Consider the following 21,288-nt stretch of genomic DNA (forward strand, 5'->3'; position numbering starts at 1 on the left):
CACACACACACACACACAAAGTAGCATGGCTAATTGTAGAGCTTATCTTAGATCTCAATGCTTTACCCATGATCCTTGGGATTGGATAAAGTTGGAGGGGGCATGCCCAAGTGTCTCTAAGAATCCTTAAACCTTAGGAAAAACTTGAGGTCAGAAATGCTCCTAGCCAAGGCATAGACAGCTCGCTGGGACAGCAAGACAGCAGCAGCAGGTCCCTGCCAGGCTTGATTAACACTAATGAGGTCTCCGACAGGCCTCCCAATTCTAATCTTAGCCAAGAACACAAAATGTCAGAGCCAGGGAGCTGCTTGGGATGAGGAAACCTCAGTAGAGTCCCAACCTTGGTCTGAACCAAGTGTTGGGCAGCCGATTTCCCCTCTCTGGTGCCAATCAGTCTTGCAAATGTCACTCAGTCACACTCAAATAGCTGTGTCATCATTCCTGCTAAAGGTCCTCTAATGAGGCCAGAGCATGAAGACTGGAGAGGCATCAGAAACAGAGAGACCAGGCTGAGACCTCTACCCTGTGTTTAAAGAGAGAGAATTTAGAGTCCAGAAGAGGAAGGGATCGGAAGAGAGTTTCATTATAAACCGAAAGTACAAACTCAGATGGGGAGGGCGGCCTTCCCCCTGAGAGCTGCAAACCCTGGGTTTCTGGACAGAATCTAAGGTGTAAACTTTAATGGAAGGAGGGTTATTCATAAAGAGGGAAGAAATATTCATGGGGAGGTGGTGGCCATGACTAAGGCAAAGCAAAGTTGGCAATTCCAGGAACGGGATGGGATTATTTTCCTGTAGAGTTTGCTCCAACTTTGTGTCCTTATATGGGATTTTTGGATGTGTCATGGCATTAGATGTATGATGGGAACGATGGATTTTGCAAGATGAAGCAGTTAGCAGTTGGTTTAGTCCATGCTTGTTTTAGCTGGCTTTGGATGGTCTTGAGTCTTTGTCCTTTTAGAGGTCACATGATGTCTGCTGTGACAGTCCTGAGGTTGTAACCTTTAGGTACTTTGAATTTATCTCTCTTTTTCCCATTCTCTCTCTCTCTCTCTCTCTCTCTCTCTCTCTCTCTCTCTCTCTCTCACACACACACACACACACACACACACACACACACAACATGTTTCAAAATCCTTGGTCCAATTGGAAGGTGAAGGGAAGGCCATGTATTTTTAACGACTTTCCCCAAGGATCTTGCAAGTTCTAGAAAAAGCAGCAGAGTAGATGATCTCTGAGACCCTGTCTAGTGCTGAATTCTACAGTGTTCTGATTTGGTCAGGGCTTGTCCAAGGGGTTAAATTGTTACCACTGTACCACAGAGACAGAGGAGAGCAGGGGCAGACAAGGACAGGAGCATCTGAAGTTGTTGGCTGTTGGAGTGAAGAGCTGAAAGCCAGAACCCAGGCATCCTGTCTCCTGGGCCTGTGTTCTTTCTTCTGCCCCATGGCCTCCTCCTTCACCAGGACCGCTCTCATGTCATGTGCCTGTGCCAGGGAACCTTACAGAACGCAAGTTTCACAGTGTCCATTCATGTTTGGTTTAACATTCTACCCATATAATTTGTTTGTTGCCAGAAGGGCTGTGGGCTATGCAATGAGCGGGACAGTCTGTGTTCTAGATTCTTCCTTTCCTTACCTGGCACTCAGCCATTGTGAGAAGGATTGTGGGTTATGCAGTGAGCAGGGCAGCCTGTGTTCTAGATTCTTCCTTCTCATACCTGGCGCCCAGCCATACATTGAGACACTTGACAAGAGCTGGCAATGTTGACAGCTGAGAATAGAACCCAAGAGTGGGAGGGGAATCTGCTCAGCCAGCACTGTGGGGATAAAAAGAGTTGGGGTTGCCACCTTAACTGAAGAATGAGCAGGGAACAGAACTCAGAATGGACTCAGCATCTCACAGGAGCCAATCGTTGAGCTATAAGGCCATGAAGAAGGCTGTATGCCCTTCGGAGCCTATTCTACTCCAAAATTCTAAGTATTCAAGACTGAATCCCAGAGAAGCAGAGACCTGCGGGCTAGGTTCACATATAGCAAATATGGGTAGAACTGGCTTCTGGGACTGGCTTTCCAAGCCCCTGCGTATCATAACTGGTTCTCACAACCTTGCTCATTTAGATTACTACAGCATTCTTGAGATGGGAGCAAAATGTATGTGAATAGTGGGTGACTTGTTATGAAAGGACCTATGAATACTTCAGACCTTCGCTTCAATGTTGTGTCAAAACCAGAAACCACTGACTGCAAAGCCTGAGTGAAGCTCATGGCTGGCACTTCCAGAGGGAGAGCTGGTATCTGAAGGCAGATGTAGAAAAACTTCAATATGTCCTAGGAAAAAGCTGTCGGCACTAAAAATGCTTTAGACATGAAATGGGTAGATTAGAGGTTTTCTTGACAAGGTAACATTATCCCAAATCTATTTGGAGATGCTTGAAGGAAGGATCTGTTACCATGACCATAACCAATATTCCATATTGGAGGCATCTATCTGGCACTTTCAGAGAAAGACTTCGCAGAAAAGACAAATGAAGTAATTGAGAGGGTGGTTTTATTATAACCACAGTTCTCACCCTTTGGGTGGAACGGCTAGCTCTTACACAGGGCTTGCCTAAGACCATTGGAAAACACAGATATTTACCTTATGCTTCATAACAGTAGCCAAATTATAGTTGTGAAGTAGTAACAAAAAAAGTTTATGGTTAAGGGTCACCATAACACGAGGAACTGTTGTCTATTTAAGGGTGGCAGCACCAGGAAGCTTGAGAACCAGTGCCTTTCCAGGGAAAGTATTGGGAGGGGCGTACTTCCCAAGAAAGCAGCATAGCCTGGAAGTTTGGATAGTCTTCTAGGCAGCTTTAATGGAGAGTAAATTCTTCATGAGAAGACTGTTCATGAATGATAAATAGATTATAAATATTAGTTTAGTGAATCTTCCCAACTGTTTTGAGTTCTGTTTTCTGATAACCAGGATCTCAGCTCCGATCTTTGGGAGTTTAATGTCTCTGTCCTCGAGTTTTACTTTCTTGTAAAAAAAAAAAAAAAAAAAAGAAAGAAAAACCCAGCTGGGATTTCCAGTGGTCATCCTTCCCACACTATCAAGTTTGTTTGCAAGGTTGGCTGTTTTTTCCCCTTACCAGCGTCCACAGTATCTGTCTTCCTTCTCTGGGACAGAACCCCTGACTGCATACCCTTCTGTGGAAGACCTTCTCTCCCCTTTATCTCTTTCTTTGACCTCACTTTCTACCTGCTCAGCTGTCACATTTCCCCCTCCTATAAAGGCCTCTCTCTGCGGTCAATGATTTTAACTCCCAGGGTCCGCTTGGGAAAGTCTCTAGTCTAGACACGGAATCTCACCCCTGGTTTCATCCAGCTGGAACCCTCACAAGTGGGTCTTGGTACTTCTGCAAAAGGCTTAGAAAGGAGTGGTGCATTCAGTTCCTTGAGAACCAGAGTGTTGCTTTAGGCACTATGAATATTCACACCCAAAGTATTGTTGGGAAATCAGTCTTAGCTAATCTGGGGTTTTATATGAAACAGAAATAGAGGTCAGATTGACCAGCTGTCCTGGGGGTCAGATAGACCAGCTGTCTTCCCCCAGCCATCCAGCTCTCTTTCTAGATGTCAACTGAATGCAGTTAGAGTGGAAAATCTTGGTGTATGTGGTGTGTGTGTGTGTGTGTGTGTGTGTGTGTGTGAGAGAGAGAGAGAGAGAGAGAGAGAGAGAGAGAGAGAGATCTAGAAAGTTCTCAATCAAGAGAGAAGTAAGATGTGGTGCCTTGGAAGACCCTGGCTCCTGGCTAGGGTCACAACTTCACACTTGTCTCCATGTTCCACCCCTCCCCTCTCCCATCCCTCATATACACATCTTGTCTGCCAGAGCAGGTAGCCTATACCATTCCCCTGAGCCCTCTTCTAGGTTCTCTGTCCTTCCTGCCTTCTGCTCTGTGGTGAGCTGCAATGAAGTGAGTTGCTATTCTTTTTCTCACTTCCTGTGTTCTTCAGAAACCTTAACAAAAGAGAGCTGATGGACCTGTAGGCCAAACACAGCCTCTGCTCCATGCAGGGAAGCTGGAGTCACACTTCTTACAGGTAAAACCCAGGATTCTCTCTGTGTTTCTGCTGGAATCCTGTAAGGGGATGAGGAAAGCTTGGGAGGGGCTGGGTATAGCAGGCAGGGCCTTCACTATTTTCTTATTTGGCCCAATAGATCTTAAGAAGTGGCCCAAACAATCCCAGACAAGGATCACTATTGAATCAATCTAGTGTGGCTTGGGAAAACTCAATTTTCTGTCTCCAATAACTGACTTCAAGGCTCTACTTGCTCTCAGTTTACACTCTAGCTGTAAACATGGAGATGCAGTTATGTCACAGCTACGCATAACTTTGAGATCTTGCACTAATGTAAGAGGCGATGCCTATCCACTCTGCTCACTGGTTCTGTTTTAGGACAGACTAGATGGAAGTACCATGTTAGTTTTCTTACCATGTTAGTTTTCTTACATTCCTCTTTCCTTCTCCCTTCCTCCCCACTTCCCTCTTTCTTTCTCCCATTTCTGTTTCCTTCTCTTCTCTTCCTTCCTATCCCCTTCCCTTTTCTTTCTTTCTATTTTCAGATAAACTGATGATCTCTCTCTCTCTCTCTCTCTCTCTCTCTCTCTCTCTCAAACTCTCATTTACAGAGCTTTTCCTACACACCCCCATCCACCTGGCTCCCCACTCCTATGTCCGGCTCTGGGTTCATGTGACCATTTTCTTTCATGGCTTCTTTGTTACCTCTATGCTGTGGAGGTTTCCAGTTGGGTTTTCCCATGGTCTTTTGAGTTTCTAACCAGGGAATGAGGAATTCTGCGGCAGTTGGAACAGCAGTCAGGAGGCTGTCAGTAGAAGAGCTTACAGGGCACAGAGAGGGATTAATCTTTGTTGGGATCTGGCTTCTCCCTACTTTGAATTCAAAGAGCTAGAGTTTTAGAAGACAAATTTCCCCCAAATTTTCTGAGCTCTGAATAACTGAAACTACCTGTTTCTTTTCTTGGCACCCATTTCCCAGTAGAAGGCTTGAGTAACAAGACACTAAAATAGAAACTACTAGGGCACTCTGACGTGAGGTCCTGAGACAGCCAGAAGGGCCTGGATTTATGAATTGTAACCCACTGAGCTCTGTCACAACTCAGCCTTGACGAAACACCGCACTGTCAAGGGGAGTCGTGTGGCCTGGGGACTGGGGGTTCTGTCATCCTACTCATTGGTTTCCTAAATTCAGTTCTCACCAGGGAGATAAGAGCCATGCCTATGGCATCTCACCCTTCCTGGGAAGGTGTGAGAATTACCCAGCATGTTAAAGGCTGCAAAAGAGGGAGATGTTGGGCACAGGAGACAGAGTTTCAGCGGTAGAGAATGAATGAGTTCTAGAGCTCAAACAAGCTGTGACTAGTCTTGTATCTTTTAGTTGATAGTCGCTGAGAATATATCTCACCTCTCTGCCCTCTCTGCTCTTCCTAACCTCCCCCACCCCCGCCGGATGGTAACGATGTAAATAGATGAGTATGTCCGTCAGCTCTGCCATAATCCAGCGTACAGCACACCTTCAGTATATACAATTCCAAGTCTGGGCTCAGCGTGTGGCTCCATGCATAGCATTGGTTGGTGGTAGTGTGTGTGCATGGGGGTGGGGGTACGGGGATAACAGTACTTTTGAGTTGTTATTTTCATATAATGGGCTTGCCCTGTGGGTGTAACTGCTTGTCTACAGTGGGAGAACAGGGGAAATACTCTGTTACCTATGCTATTTGCGGAAGTAACTGTTTGAGGAAGCACAGAGAGGCAGAAGGGCAGAATGGGTGAATTCTCAGCAACTCAAGACTGGAGAGGACAGAAGGCACAGGATGGCCAAGGACCCTGATCAGACACTCCTCTCCCAGGACATTGCTTAGAATCTGGGATGACCTTCCATGTCCCAGGTCTCTCCTGCCAGGTTGCATCAGTTGCCTGTCTATACTGATTATACCAAACCTCAGTTCGGATTGGATTCGGAAATGTCGTCTTGCTGCCTAGCCTGGCTTTGTGCTAAGAAGACTGGCCACTCTCCATGGTCCGTGTGGAGAATACAGGAAGTCAGACTGTAAGGAAGGGGGCTCCAGGAAGAGGCAAAGCCTTATGCATGTGGGACAGACGGTACAGATCTTTAAATACATTTAACCAATATAGCAGCAAGAGAGCTTAAAATCTTGTAACTGCATGGGATTCTAAATGTGGGTGTGTTTTTATGTAGTTACAAATTCAGTATGCAAATTCCACTCTCTGTGGCTTAACATTTTTATATACATCTTTTCATATACTACTACTCTCGTATTTTTATCATGGCTCATCCCTATGTTATTGACACTGCTGAAATTTCCTTCAGAGCCTTTTGTTCTGGTTCTCATCATTTCCCTGTGGTAAACAGTACAGCAGTGAACATCCTTGTACAAATGATCTGCTTTCCTCACTTCAGACCCATGGGTTGTCCAGGTTAGCTTTAACTGTCAACTAGATACAATCTAGAAAGATCTGGAAATGGAATCTCATTTGAGGAATCACCTAGATCAGACTGGCCTGGGGCATGACTGCGGGGATTATTTTAATTGCTAATCGATGTAGGGCAGCACAGCCCACTGTGGGCAGCACCATTCCTTAGGCAGGTGGTCCTGAGCTGTATATGAAAGCTGTATAAGAGAGCATGAGCCTACCTGCCAGTCAGCAAATAGCATCTTTCATGGTTCCTGCCACACTTCATTAAATTCCTGCCTTGACTTTTGCAATGATGTATAGTGACATGAAATCATAAGCCAAATAAAACCCTTTTCCCCTGAAGTCACTTTTTGTCAGAGCATTTCTTATCAAAGCAATAGAAGTGAAACTAGGACATGGGATGTGTTTCCCAAACCAGGTTATCAGGTGTGAGTTATTGAGTATTTAAAAACCTTGCTCACCAGAAAGCCAGTTCTGAGTAACTCACAACCCATCGTGTTTGTTTTGTCTTCCCTTTGGGTCTCTTGGCTCCTTTAAGGAGTTTGCAGTCGGTTTCTTAAAGTTGATTCTATTAGCATTTTTAACCACAAGGGTTTCTCCATCTATTTTTAATTTCCCAAGTCATTTCACACACAGGTGGCAGCCTGTTTGCTTGACAGGGCATCTGGATTGTTGTTTTAGTTGATTCACGTCAGAACGAAGGCTGATTTCTGTACAGATGGGGGCATCATGATGTTTGACGGTTTCGGTGTCTGTTTACACAGTGCAGAACTTTGGTGTAGACTGGATTTGTAGAGCAGATTGGAGGCTGGCAGGTGGAAGCTTGTTCAAGAGGATGTTTTTGTGAGATGAGGAGGGCGATGTCTATGATGGAAGTCTTGTGTTTATACTTTATAGGGTTGGTTTTTTTTTTTTTACTACTCAGGTTTTCTGTTTTTAAAAGCTTTCATTTTATTTATGATCTTTTTTTTTCTTTTTACCTGCATGTCCATCTGTGAGGGTGTCAGAAGCTCTGGAACTGGAGTTAGAGATGGGTGTGAGTTGCCATGCAGGTGCTGGGAATTGAACCCAGGTCCTCTTGAAGAGCAGTTTGTGCTCGTAACTACAGATCCATCTCTCCAGCCCAAGTTTTCTTTTTTATTACCATTTTTAAATTAAATATCTGGATCACATTAGATCCCTCAATAAAATTCGGTATATTCCTCTTACTCCACACAGCACTCTGATGAAGGCCTGCATTCCTGTCAGGGCTGCATAGCTAGCGAAAGATGAGCTTAGAGGTGGGATTTTTGTTTACGAGTACTCTAGGAGTCAGTCAGAGAAGCAGTGTGCAGCTGAGCCTCCCTTCGGCACATCCAGAGCCACAGATTCCCAAGGTGGAGCTGAGGCTGTGTATGGACTAGGTGTGTTGGTGAAGAAGGAAAATTAAGTTCTCATCCAGCTTCTGCCTCTTAAGGAAGGGAACCTTACGGTGGCTGGCTCTGTCAGTTTTCCTGAGGCTCAAAGTGGGAAAGATTTCTGCCTTGAGGACTTCAGCAAAGTAGTGAGAGCAAGGACATGGAAAGAGGGGACCTCGCACAGCCTGGAAGACTCCTCATCTAAGAGTTTACCAACCACAGACGGAAAACACTTGAAACACCATCTATCTGTTCCGAATGTTTACAGACTCTTAGCTCTTTCTAAAGTGATAGGATAAAATGGCTATTTGTATATTAAGTGTATTAGTTACCTTGGGTTGAGTGTAGCATCTACAGGAGGATGTGCATAAGCTAGATAGAATTGCCATGTCATTTATAGGAGGGGCTGGGACTTGCTTAGATGTTGGCATCTGTAAGGTCTTAGAATGAGTTCTTGCAGACATTGAAGGATGCTGCATGTAAATATGTAAACCCTTCCCCTCCTTCCTTCCTTCTGTTTAAATCTTGGCTGGAGGAATGGGTCCATCTTTTTTTTTCTTTGCTATGATAACTTAGTTTATGGGTCAAGTCGATGCAAAGTTGGTTGTTCTTTTTTTCATTTCCTTTTTTTTATAACCAAAATAAATAAATCAGGTCTGTCCCTGTGAAGGTCAAAAGAATGAGGAAGGACAGCTGGTTCCTTGGGACACCTTGCCCTTATCCACTGATCTGCTTTTTACCTGCCTTGGGACGACAAGAAAAGGATTCGTCAATGGCTTCTGTGCGTTCAAGGGAACAACAGAGAAAATTAAATGGCTGGGTTGAGGGTGGGGGTCAGGAGAGAAGAGTCGGCAGAACCAAGAGGCGGCCAGTGCCTGAGGGTTGGGACCCAGGGAGCTTCTGGGCCTTACTCAGAGCCAATCATTTCAGGTATGGTAGCTAGGGCAAAACTTCCCACACATACCTCTAAACCCAAGAAGGGTAGAGAGCTGACCTAACATCACTTCTAAAGCCTCTCCAAATACCCCATGCCATTCTCCATTCATTCAATGTCTAGATGACACCCCAAAACCTGCCAGCTACAGTTCCTCCATGAGCCCTCTGTTTGGCCCTAGCAAGATGAAACTACTCCTAGTCTTGAACTCGTGACTTGATGGGTGATGAGGATTCATGCAGCCCTGTATCCATCTGACAACGACACTCCATCTTGTCTTCCCAGCCCTTACTTCTCCCCTGGGCTGAAGGATCTAGAACTTTAGACTGTGTGTCAGGGGGTTCCTCACCCTGTAATACAGACCCTCAAACCCTGTGGCCCTTAATGAGCAGAACCCAGCTATAGCCACATGTGTACAAAGCCCAGGGGAAATGTTTAGGTGTTTTCTAGATAGTGCAACTTCTGATGGGCCACATTACTTTGACTAACAGTGAGTTACATTACAGTTAGCATGAGTCCAAGTTTCTAAACCACGGAGCTGCTAAGTCCAGTCTTCTCCATCCCATGAGGGGAAGACTTTCTATTTCTCTGTTCATGGCAGGGCATTTCTATGTGGCACAGCCTAGCTTCAACTCGGAAATCTGTCAAGCTGACAACTGCTTTCCGAGTGCTGGGATTACAGGTGAGGGCTACGGTGCCCAGCATTTCACAAGTTAAATGATTTTGAGAGCATCTGTGTGTGTGTGTGTGTGTGTGTGTGTGTGTGTGTGTGTGTGTGTACCTGCCTGCCTATGGAGGCCGGGGTTGGGGGCTAGAAATAGGAATGGAAACTTGACCATCTCAGGTACCATTCTCCAGGTGCTGTCTAGCATTTTTTTTTTTGAGACAGAATCTCTCGTTGGTTGGAACTCACCACTCACCAACTAGTCTAGGATGGCTGGTCTGCCCATCTACCTCTATGACAATGTGATTATAAGACCATGCCACCAACCTAGTTTGGTTTGGTTTTTCCTATTGGGTTCTGGAGAGTAAACTGGATCTTCAGGCGTGCAACACAAGTACAGTATGAACTGATCCATTTCCCCCCAAGAATCCGTTTCGGTCTGTCATTAATGTTATCTCTCTCAATTTCAACTTGATACTTCTCATTCAGGAACTGTAAATTCTCTATATGGAGTTCAAAGGCATGGGCGGGGACAGCTAGAACACTCGTCCTCCCCCTGCTGGATTCTCACAGGCATTTGACCAACAAGAGCTGTTTGAAAACCTGTGACTTCCCCTCCTTATCATCTGGCCTGCTCATTAACCTCTCCAGAAGATGGGATGAGAACTCAGCCCAAATGCCCAGACAAAGCTCTGGTCGCTTATGGCTCCAGGCTTCCTTACCCAAACACCAATTTTGTGTTCCACATGACTGGAAGTGGAGCAGTCAGGGCTGATGGATGCCCACAGAGTGTGAAAGATCTTTCAGCTCAGAGAGCCTGCCCCCTGCTTCCACACACGTGGCACTTTTCTCTCTTGCTGGGCTGAGTGGGGAAATAACTGAGTGAAGTAGGGTGGGGGGGGTCAAAGGTCACAGGTGGGCTGGGAGCCTGTAACTGTGAAAATTGTCCTCCTTGCCTCAACTCTTACCACTATCCAGGCAGGGGAAACCTGGACTGCACTCTCGTGAGCCAGTGGCCATTTCTCTGCCTTCTGAGAGATCATACCAGTGACTGAAATAGGCCACGATAGAAATAGTTACACCAGAGAAATTGGCACATGCTGTAAACCAAGGCATCCCTGTGTATTGCCAGGAGCTGAACATTCCTCATGCTTTATCCTAACCACCCCTGCTGCCTCTGAGGTCATACAGTGAGTCACCTTATTACCGAGTTATACTTATGCAAAATGAACCCCCCCACCATATGCAGTTTAGATTCTTTAATAACATGTTGCCACCGTCTGGTCTTGTTTCTCAGTGACCCCTCTCCCACCTTTATCCCCAGCCCAGTATGTCGTTTCATTTCCTGATCTTCTAGGTCATATTTTTCAGAGTCCCACAGCCCAGTGGGCAGGTCCTACTCAGTGTTTGTTAATCAGTACACTTAAGGACACTTTGGGACCCATATCATACTATGATGGTTGTGTATGTGTGTGTGTGTGTGTGTGTGTGTGTGTGTGTGTGTGTTCATGTGTGTGTGCACTAAATTTTTTCTTTTGGATTATGGATCTCTGTTGGATAGAGATTCTCCTTTCTTCTCTGCTTGGCTTCATGTCATCAAGCTCTGGTTTGGCTCCAGAAATTCAGAAAAGTGGAGAAAAGCAGAGGGGGAAGGGGAGGAGGAGGTAGAGAAGATGGGAGAAGAGTGGAAAACAAAGAGAAACAACAGCTAAATACCACTCGTGACCTGGCAAATAGGGAATTTGTAGAATTCATCATCCTTATCGTTACTATTATTTTGGTGTTTGTTTTTGATCTCTGTGCACATGTGTGCAGCTGTGTGTGCTCATGTGTAGGCATGCATGTAGAAGTCAGAGGTGAGCCACAGATGTCATTCTACAGGAACCATCCACCTTGGTTTTTTGAGACAGGGCTTCCCGCTGGAGTCTGTTGACTAGACGAAGCCGTGAGCCCCCGGATCTTCCTAACTCTGTCTTCCCAGAGCTGGAATTTTAAAAGTGTGTGTGTAATATTTCTACATGGGTGCTGGGGATTGAACTCAGATCCTCATGCTTGTGCAGTGTGTACCAACTAGGCTCTCTCCAACCCCTGCTTGGCTTGAAAGGGAAGGTCTTTAAAGGGAAAGTCTTACTCCATAGCTCAGTCTGACCTGAAAATCATGCTCTTCCCACCTCTGTCTCAGTGGTGGGGTCACATGCACCACCATGAGTGCTAGAGATCGTGGAAAGCAGTGGAAAGGTCAAACAGGAGGGAGATGAATCTGGCCAGCAGCAAGAACCAAGCCTTGAACTAATGAGGAAAACAGAGGCTCCCTTAACAGGAAGGTAAAGTGCTGAGCCTCTGGTGCTCTCTCAGGTTCTTCAGAGAGCCAGCTGACCTGTAGGGAGGCAGGTGTGGGTAACAGAAGGCTCCAAGTGGGTAATGGGTGTAGGGGTGGGGAGCAGAAAATGTGGTGGAGTCTCAAATGCTTTTAGAATTACGCTGAATTATAGCAGGCAATAATCATAACCTTCCAGGTTCATTCCTTTGCCTGGAAGGAAGGGAAAAGATTAACCAAATGACAGGTTGGGGGTCCCAGAGCTATTGAATGCTGGCCCCACAGCAGCCTGGGGGCTGAAAGGACCAAGTCAGTGGGTGCAGCATGGAGCCTGGGGCACAGCTGGGTCCAGGAGCTCAGGAATGGCTCCCCAAGACTGCAAGGTCATTGCAATTAGTTAAGTGCCCATGCCCAGCAGGCCCTGAGATAGGAAAGGCCTGCCTTCCCCATTTTGTTGATGTGGAAACAGCCAGGGGAAGTGACTCAGAGACAGAGTGGAAACAAAATGTGCCTCTCGTGACATTATGACTTCTGTTGGTCTGAGTGGCTGGCGCTTGGGCTCTCTCCTGTGGGCCTTCCTTCCATGGAACATGCTTCTTCTGTATTCTCAGGTCAGGCAGGGGAACTTGTGTGGGCAGAGTGGGAATTGGGGTTGGGGAGGCTTTCCAGGTGAACAGATAGACACAGAAGGCAATCTTGGTTATAAAGGCAGTCTTTGGGCTAGAGAGACAGACTGGGCTGCAAAGGCCACCACATTTACTGCTGAGGTGGACTTTGAAAACCTGGATTTGCTGTTAAATTAGCTTTCCAGTTATTTCTTTAGCTAATTCCTGGACACAAACAAACAAAGGGAAACGTGGTGACATACCTCTACTCCCAGCATTTGGGTGGGAGGCAGTGGGGCCAGGAGCATCAAGAGTCTGAGGTCAGGAGCTGGGTGATGGCTCAGTGAGGAAGAACACTTGCTGTGATGGCTCGAGTTCAAAGCCCCAGCACCCTTGTGAGAAGCTGAGCACGGCTGCTTTTATCTGTAACCGAACCAAAGTGCAAAGACTGCACCAATCTGTAAGGACAACTTTGAGGGGCAGAGACAAGTGTCCCAAGAGCTCACTGGGCAGCTAGCTCACTGGTGAGGTGAGTTTAGGGTTTTGTGAGACTTTACCTCAAGGTACTAAGGAAGAGAAAAAATGAGGAAGAGATTCGATGTCCCACTCTGGCTGCATGTATCCAAATACATATGCTTACCCGCACACTCATGTGCACGAAACTCCCATGGAGAAATATCGACACGTACTTAACACTAAAAGAGAATTCAAGGTTACCTGGAGCTGCATAGCAACCTCAAGGCCAGCCTTGATACATGAGACCCTGTCTCCAAAAGAAGCAAAAGCAAAAACTCACAGCAAAACCAAAATTGAACTCACTGGGCTACAGTATGAGTTTTCTGCACGATCCTTATATATCGGATTTTGTGGTAGACACATAAAAACATTGTCAAGGCCACCATCTGTCTCCCAACCACAATTTGGAAACTCTGATTCACACAACCTCCATCTCTAACCATCAGAGCCAGTCAGTGGCTGGACCTTAATACCCAGCCCTTACTAACGGCAGTGGACGCTGACACCAACCTGGTAGCTTTGATAACCAGTGTTAGTCAGCAGCGCGGTTGGCATGATGTCAGGAAGATGAAGCTTACCCACTTGACTCATTCAGATGTGGGTTTCAAACTTGTCCCCAGGGCTGCTGCAGCACATCACTGGGACACCACTCACTGTGGACTTTGGAGTCAGGCATCATGGTAGCTCAAGTCTTTGAAACTTGTTGGCTCTGTGGCCTGGAAAAGCTGACCTTGGCAGGCCTCAGTTTCCTCTCAGAGCACATAAGGACAATTCACATCTGCAGAATTATTCTGAGGAATCGGGTTATTGTGTGAACTCCCTGGAATCTAGTAGTATTTGTTCCATAAGAGATAACACTGCCTTACAATGTCCACTTGACAAGGGGCGTTCTTTTCCCTGTGTTGATCCCTAGAACCTTCCTCAGGCTGGGAATGCAGAACTTGGTACTCTGGCGAAGTTATCTGGAAGAGATTAAATTCCTGTTTCAGCCCCACCTCCTTTGGGCAGGTAGATGACTTGCCATCCAGGAAGAGCATAATTGAATTTCTTCCAGAAGATTATTAGGGACTCAGAGACTCAATGGGCCCCTGGAGTACCCTTTGAAAGTTTGAGCCAAGAAGTTTTTGTAGTCAATCAAAAATGTTTCCTGTTTTAATTTGGACCCATTTCCTTGTGTTTGTTATTCTTTGCCTGCGGCCTGGGCAGTTCTGGGGCCTAGGAAGTCCACTGAAGCCCACGGTGGCGCAGAGCCAAGGCTTCACTGGCACCACGGTATGGACATGCATGCCTTGAACACCACTTACTTGGAGGGCCGAGGGCAGACTAGGACATAGGGTGGAGTGGTCGTCAGTGCAGGGAAAGCCAAGTCTGGAGAAAAGGGTAGGGCTTTGGCTCATGAACTGAGGGGTCAGAGGACTTTTCAAAACTTGAAAGCCAGAAACAGACTAAGGCTACAGACGAGAAACTCAAATAACCAGGAGGTGCAGGAAGTTCCTTCACCAGTTAAAGGAGCTGCCAGGTTGTTGCTCCCCATCTCAGCCTGACTTGGAATTCAGTGGTATACATTGGTAGCTTGAAATCAACCATGATGGAAATATATACACCATGGGTGGGGAAGGCTGAAGTCACACACTTTCCCCTGTAGAAAACTCCTGGCAGATGAACAAAATATGGGGATGTGGTGGTCACGTAAGATTGTGGAATGTAGGCAAGCAATAGCCAGGGAGTGATTTCTCTTTGTGTCCTCCTACTATTGGGCTTTCGTCCCTTCTCTCCCTTCACAAGTCTTCTAGAAGTTAAGCAGGGTATTATTGTCCCATGTTGTAGGAGGAGAAAAAAGAGACTAGGAAAAGTCCAGACATTTGCACTGGAAAAAAATTCTTTAAAAGTTCTGGAACAGGGTCACAGGCAGAGTGCGCCGCAGAGACTGGTGAAGCTACAATCTGAGACTCGGGGGACAGGCTTCCCTAAACACTACCCTCTGCTAACTCTGCTTCCAAACAATTGCAGATTGCTGTCTCTGTAGGGTAGGCTGGTTATTTTCATGTGTTAATAGAGATATGGGCCCTGCCTTGTGGGCTGGGGTCTTCCCAGTCAAATTCTATGTTTTCATTCCTAGTTCTTACAGGACCAGTGGAGACAGGGAAGTTCAGGATTGTTTCTGGGCTGGGAAATGCTGCCTGGCACGCTCGTTACTGCAGTTTTATGTCACCCTAGCCTTGGGGCAGTACTGTCTTTGTGTGCACATGTGCATGTATATGCCTTAAGATTTTTCTAAATTCTATAGCCATTCTGCCAGTTTCTCCTGCAAATGTGTTTTCTCCAGGACAAAATGCAGAACTGAGGGGCCCACATCAGGCTAAAGGTAAAAGCGGATCATGGGTGACCAGAATGACTTTGCTAACATATTTCTGTCAGCGCCCTGTGGGCCATGAGCTCACTGGGCCAGGGGAAGCTGCTGAAGATAAGAAATCCACATCCTCTGGGCTTACAGGCAATGACTGACTTGTTAGCCAATGTGGGCTGCTGTTGCTCAGAGGTAGATCATTAGTACTTGGTCATGGTCAAGATTCGGAGACAGAATGCTCACGGTGCTAGACACTGTTTGCTCAGGTTGGGAGATGGGTGGGGCTCCCAAGTACACCAGGTTGTAGTTTTTTATTGTTATACATGCGTATATACATAATACATACATACACATAAACACATACGTACATGAATATACACACATACACACATATACACATACATATGCTAATGTCTACGCCTATACCTATACATGTGTATATATGTAGAGATAGATATAGATAGATAGATATACAAACATACTTGATTTTTAAGAAAAGTTTTAGGCTTACAGCAAAATTACAGGAAATGCGAAGAATTCCCATAATGCCACTCATGCTACGTGCACAGCTTCTCCCATTACCAATCCCATACTGATACCATTGTTGCCCTCTCTGTCATTTAACATCAGAGTTTATCCTTTGTGTCTACAAGATAGACAGGAGAATGAAGATCCTTGCCTACCCTTAGAGAATCACAGTGAGCATTTCCATTGTCTGAGCATACTCTGTGCTTGTCGTTAATCCCTCCCCGTCTCCTTACAGCAACTCCTGGCCTTAAAACTACCTTTAAACTTTGTTTTTTCTACAACTGGAACCTCTTTTGCTTACAACTATTTATTTAGCCATATATGGGCCTTTAATCTCAGCACTCGGGAGGCCAAGGCAGGTGGATCTCTGTAAGTTTGAGGCCAGGTTGACATACACACAGAGACTCTATCTCAAAGAAAAAATATAATCCCTTAAGGTTCTTCCGTGTAGTCATAGTTTGACAACTCTTCTTTTTGCATGCATGCTTGTGTGTGTGTGTGTGTGTGTGTGTGTGTGTGTGTGTGTGTGTGTGTGTGTGTGTGTGTAAATGTGTTCCTATACATAAGGGTAGCACATCTATGTGGGAGTATGCATGCACCAATGCGCATGTGCATATAGAGGCTTGAGAGCAGCCTTGGGACCTAACAATGGACCCTTCTTTGAAACAAGGTCTCACCAACCTGGCACTCACCAGGTAGTCCTGTGAGGCCCAGGTATCTTCCTGTCTCTGCCTTCCTTCAGTGGGATGATACATGCATGTCACCACGCCTGGCTATTAAAACAGCAGCAGCAACCATGAGCTCTGGGGACAGAGCTCAGGTCCACACGCTTGCACAGCCAGCGCTGTGCCGTCGTTACGCAGGCCCGAATCTTCTCTTCAGAATGAGTAAGAGTTCATTATGTGGATCCCAGTTTGCACATCCGTTCATATTGGCTGAGTCCATATTTTGGCAATTACAGATGAGACTGCCATTAACCTCCATGAGCAGGTGTTGGTGTGGCTGCTAAGTTTTCAAACTCTTTGGGTAAATACTGAGGGAGAGGATCCGTTGATGGTGTGGTAAGAGACTTCGAGGTTGTCTCCTAATACAGGCTGCCTCCTTCATGCCCCCACATCTTATTGCAGTTCTTTCTCACTGTCTCTGTGTTTTGAATTGAAAGCAAAGCTCTGCTCTAGGAGCAGCCATAACAGCGCAGGCTCAAGAGCATCTGAAGGACTCACTCCTAAGTCCCTGACACTTTGCCCTGGCTGTGTCTAGGCACAGGTTTCAGCCTTCTGCTTTATCTTCAAGCAGGGATTGCTGCCTCTACATTCCTCATCACTCAGTGACACACATGACATATGACCATGGCGAATTTCCCAGTTCTCACTGTTGGATCTTGGATTTCACTAATACCTTAGGCCTATTTAAGCATTTCTAGGGCATCTGGGGTATCTAGGATGTGCCTACTGATGCTGCAGCCTTCTTAATGAAGATGCTACCTAGAGTGAAGGACACCTGATGGGATCACTAAAGACACACACACACACACACACACACACACACACACACACACACACACACACTGCTTTCTTCACTATGGATGCTGAGAGGTTGCCTGTTGTAAACTGAATGTGGGTTTAATGTCCTTTCTAGCTTAAGTCCATGTTGCCCCCAGCATGACACAACATCATTGCTGTGCCATTGGCCTTCACTGTTAGGACACTAGCATTTCTGTCTTGATTGGTTTGTGCTGCTGTAACAAAGTACCCGAGCCAAGTTGGCTTCCAAACCAAAGGTATTTGGAGGCTAAAAGGCAAGACCAAGGCGCAGCATGATCAGGTCTGGGTGAGGCCCCCTTCCCAGGTACACATTGCCAATCTGCTGTAACCGAAAGATGGTGAAAAAGCTCTCTTGGGAATCCCACTACTTGGGGCTATATATCTTAACATTTCTACCTCTCACACAAGCACTTGGGGGTTAGACTTTGAGCATATGAATATTAAGGGACTCATGCATTCAGTACACTGCAGATAAGGTCAAGCCCTGGGGTTGCATGTCGTAGATCACTTTCCCCCTCGGATGCCTGTCTCAGAATCCACCTTTGTGAAAGCCTTGTGTACAAAGTACCACATATAAATGGAAGACCACCAGACCAGCAGATCCGCAAGCCAGCAGGCCAGCACTTAATTGTGCAGTTGCTTGTTTGTACTCCTGACTAGGACTATGCTATTTAGGGACAAAGAACCCCCTCATCTTCTTAGTCCTAAAGCACCATTGTCATCTTCCCTCCTGGGTCCCCTCAGGCCTTACCACTTCAGTATTCTCCTCATCTCCCAGCTGCAGCTCTGCTTCTTTGCCTAAAGGCATCTGACATCTCCCTTGTGTAGAACTGACAGGAACTTGCGGGAACACTGAGCATACGAAGTGGAGTAGAAATATTCCCAGATCTCTCTCTCTCTTTCAATCTGACTGAGATATGTTCTATCCTGGGCTTTCCAGTCCCCTCCAGTTCCCAGAAGATGGAAACTGAGCTTGCCCAAATTTCAGTACTCAGCACACAGTCCTCTTTTTCCCTCTCTTCCCTTCAATGCCATATTGTCCTATGCTCCTGGGGGTGCTTCCTTCAGATACCCCTCAAATAACTTCTGAATTCCTATAGACCAAGAATTGGATTGTCACTGTAGAACACTACAGTAGAACACACACACACACATACACACATACACACACACATACACACACATATATATGTATACATAGAGAAAAAGAAAGAGGAGTATACATAGAGAGAGGTTTATTTAGAAGGAGGTATACATAAAGACAGGTATGCATAGAGACAGGTATACAAATTCAGATAGACTTCTAGAACACATGTTCTCCTCTAGTTCCACATGTTCAGTCTAGTTCCAAGATGTACCCACTCTTGTGAGCTCAGCCTTGTGCTCCCCCTTTCTGCCTGCCCTGACCTAGGAGACATGTCTTCTTTCTCCCCGAATTCTTACAATACCTCCTTTGTCCCTTCCTAAAATACACCTCCTTCAGTGTTATTATTGTGTGGATATACGCACATGTACATGAGAGGTATGTGTGCATATGCAGGTAGAGGTCAGAGGTAAAATTTGAATCTCTTTCTCATTCAGTCTCCATTTTATTCTTGGAGACAAGATCTCTCGTGGAACTGAGAGCTTGTGGACTCAGGCGGACTGGCCAGCAAGCTCTGAGACCCACCTTTTCCTCTCCATACCGCCCCCCGCCCCAGTGCTGGGGTTATAGGACTCATCACCATACCTGGATTTCCTGGATTTTATGAGGTTACTGGGGATCTGAACTCAGGTCTTTGTACTTTATTGACTGAGCCATCTGTACTTTACTGTTTTGTTTTGAAGGAATAGTTCCTTAGAGTAATGACTTTTCAGATATTTCCTGGTATCTGGATCCGTATAAATAAATAATCATAGGCTGTATTCTACTTCTGAAATACTTGACTCCATCTTTGCATTGTAACATTATTTTCCCTCCTGACTCCTGGTGCAGGCGATCCCTCCCCTAAAACTGCATTCATGTGAGAAGGCACACCTTTCATCTCTAAGAATATGTCTCAGACCTAGGGCTTAGCTCATTCCAGAACTAGCTGGATGGTTTTTGTTTGGAGACAAGGTCTTGCTCTGTAGATCAGGCTGGCCTCACATTTATGGCCGTCCTCTCTCCTCAGCTTCCCACGTGCTGACATGACAAGTGTGAGCCATCAGACCCAAGTTTAAGGTGATCATTAGAAAAATCTTGGAAATTAAGACTATTTAAGTCTCACCACAGACACATTCAATGCCAGCACCAAGGACAGTGCTTGGAGGTACACTGGTGACCCCTGTACAAGCCTCAGCTGATGCTGCCAATTACAACTTCCCCCACTTCTTTCGGACATTCCCCCACTTTATAATTTTATACTTTTATTTAAGTATTTTTTTATTCGTGTGTGTGTGTGTGTGTGTGTGTGTGTGTGTGTGTGTGTGTGTGTGTGGGGGGGGTGTGTGTGCAGGAAACCAAGTGTAGTACAAACTACTCTCTGGAGTAAGTTCTCTCCTGCCACCTTGTGGGATTGAGGATGGAGTTTGTGGGATGGTCAGGCACCTCTCTGCTGAACTGTCTCAATAGCTTTATCCCCTGCTTTACATCAGAAGAAAGTCAGTCCTGGATAGTTCTGTCGGATGCAGAGACTAGGTTAAGACAGTTGAGAGTCAGGCTGAGTTACTGACTACAAGGATTCTTAATTTACTTCTGTGTCAGGCCACGCTGTCCTCAGTACTGGCTGCTTCAAGTGGAAGCCCAGACTAGCACCACCTGTGTAAAGCAACTTTCCACCCTAAACAGCAGAGGGTGGGGGTGGGGGTGGGGAAATAGCCAAGGGCTTTTCCCCTAGGCTGACCTTTCTGTGATACCTGATCCTCTACATGCCAGTTCCTCTGAGGTCCAGGCCTCCTACCTGAAAACTCTAACTGGTACTGAGGTTGTGGGCAGACCAGCCAAGCTAAAGGCCTGGACCTGAGCTGGGGACTTTGTCATCTTCTCTATTCATTCCCTTGGGCCACTGATCCCCAAGTTCTGTTTCTTCTCAGATTTCCCTCTCCATCCTGTTTCCCCTCTATTTATCACAGCCTCACTCCCTGCTTTTTCTGCTCTGCTATGTCATGCCACAGCCGCCTCCTCTCACAGCTGCCTCCTGTGCTAAGTGTGGGCCTCTTGCCTGGGAGCCAGTGTTGGAGAACAGGGAAGGAAATGGGGCTAGAAGACAGAGCTTGTGTGCTTGCGAGCTAGTCTAGGTTATATACCTGGGTGTTTTTCCCACTGGCTCCTATGTGCCGCAGCCTTCCAAGTCAAAGCAGCTAGAGGCCTTTGCAGGGAGTTTTCAGGAGAATGAGAATGGGCTGTTGTATCAGTTGTGGATCTTGTGGGTGTGCTAGCCTGGGGGATGAGGCATGTGGCTTGCAGAAGCTCACTCTGTGGCTGTCTCTTTGTTGTCTCCACAGGACTGCAATGTGCTGGTCCTAGCTGCAGTCTGAGAGGATGTCCGGGGTGTCTGAGCCCCTGAGCCGTGTAAAAGTGGGCACTTTGCGCCCGCCCGAGGGCCCCCCAGAGCCCATGGTAGTGGTACCAGTAGATGTGGAGAAGGAAGACGTGCGTATCCTCAAGGTCTGCTTCTACAGCAACAGCTTCAACCCAGGGAAGAACTTCAAGCTTGTCAAATGCACAGTGCAGACAGAGATCCAGGTAAGTGTGCAGGACTCTGTTCCTCAGCTGGTCTGCTCCTCCTTCTACTTCCTAGACAGACAAGCAACCCTTCTTGAGCCTAGCAACTTCTTCTAGCATTGTCTGGGCAGGGCGGAGGTTGGCATCAGGAGAGACATTTCCAGCTTGCTGCTCTAGCCTCCTCCAGCTGCGTGTGCAGGGTAACAATATGCTGGCTTGTTTTAGCTTGCCTTTATTGAACAC

The 21,288-nt window shown here is 46.4% G+C and overlaps 1 protein-coding gene across 1 annotated transcript in view; it reads left to right on the forward strand.

The window, feature by feature from the left end:
• Window positions 1-21,288, forward strand: part of Ptk2b (protein tyrosine kinase 2 beta) — a 119,888-nt gene that overhangs the window by 44,976 nt on the left and 53,624 nt on the right. Inside the window, exon 2 of the mRNA XM_032918138.1 lies at window positions 20,826-21,066. Coding sequence (XP_032774029.1) covers window positions 20,863-21,066 — 204 coding nt within the window. The 5' untranslated portion in view covers window positions 20,826-20,862. The remainder of the gene's footprint in view (window positions 1-20,825; window positions 21,067-21,288) is intronic.

The sequence above is a fragment of the Rattus rattus genome, chromosome 12 (assembly GCF_011064425.1).
Source record: "Rattus rattus isolate New Zealand chromosome 12, Rrattus_CSIRO_v1, whole genome shotgun sequence".
Classification (NCBI taxonomy): Eukaryota; Metazoa; Chordata; class Mammalia; order Rodentia; family Muridae; genus Rattus; species Rattus rattus.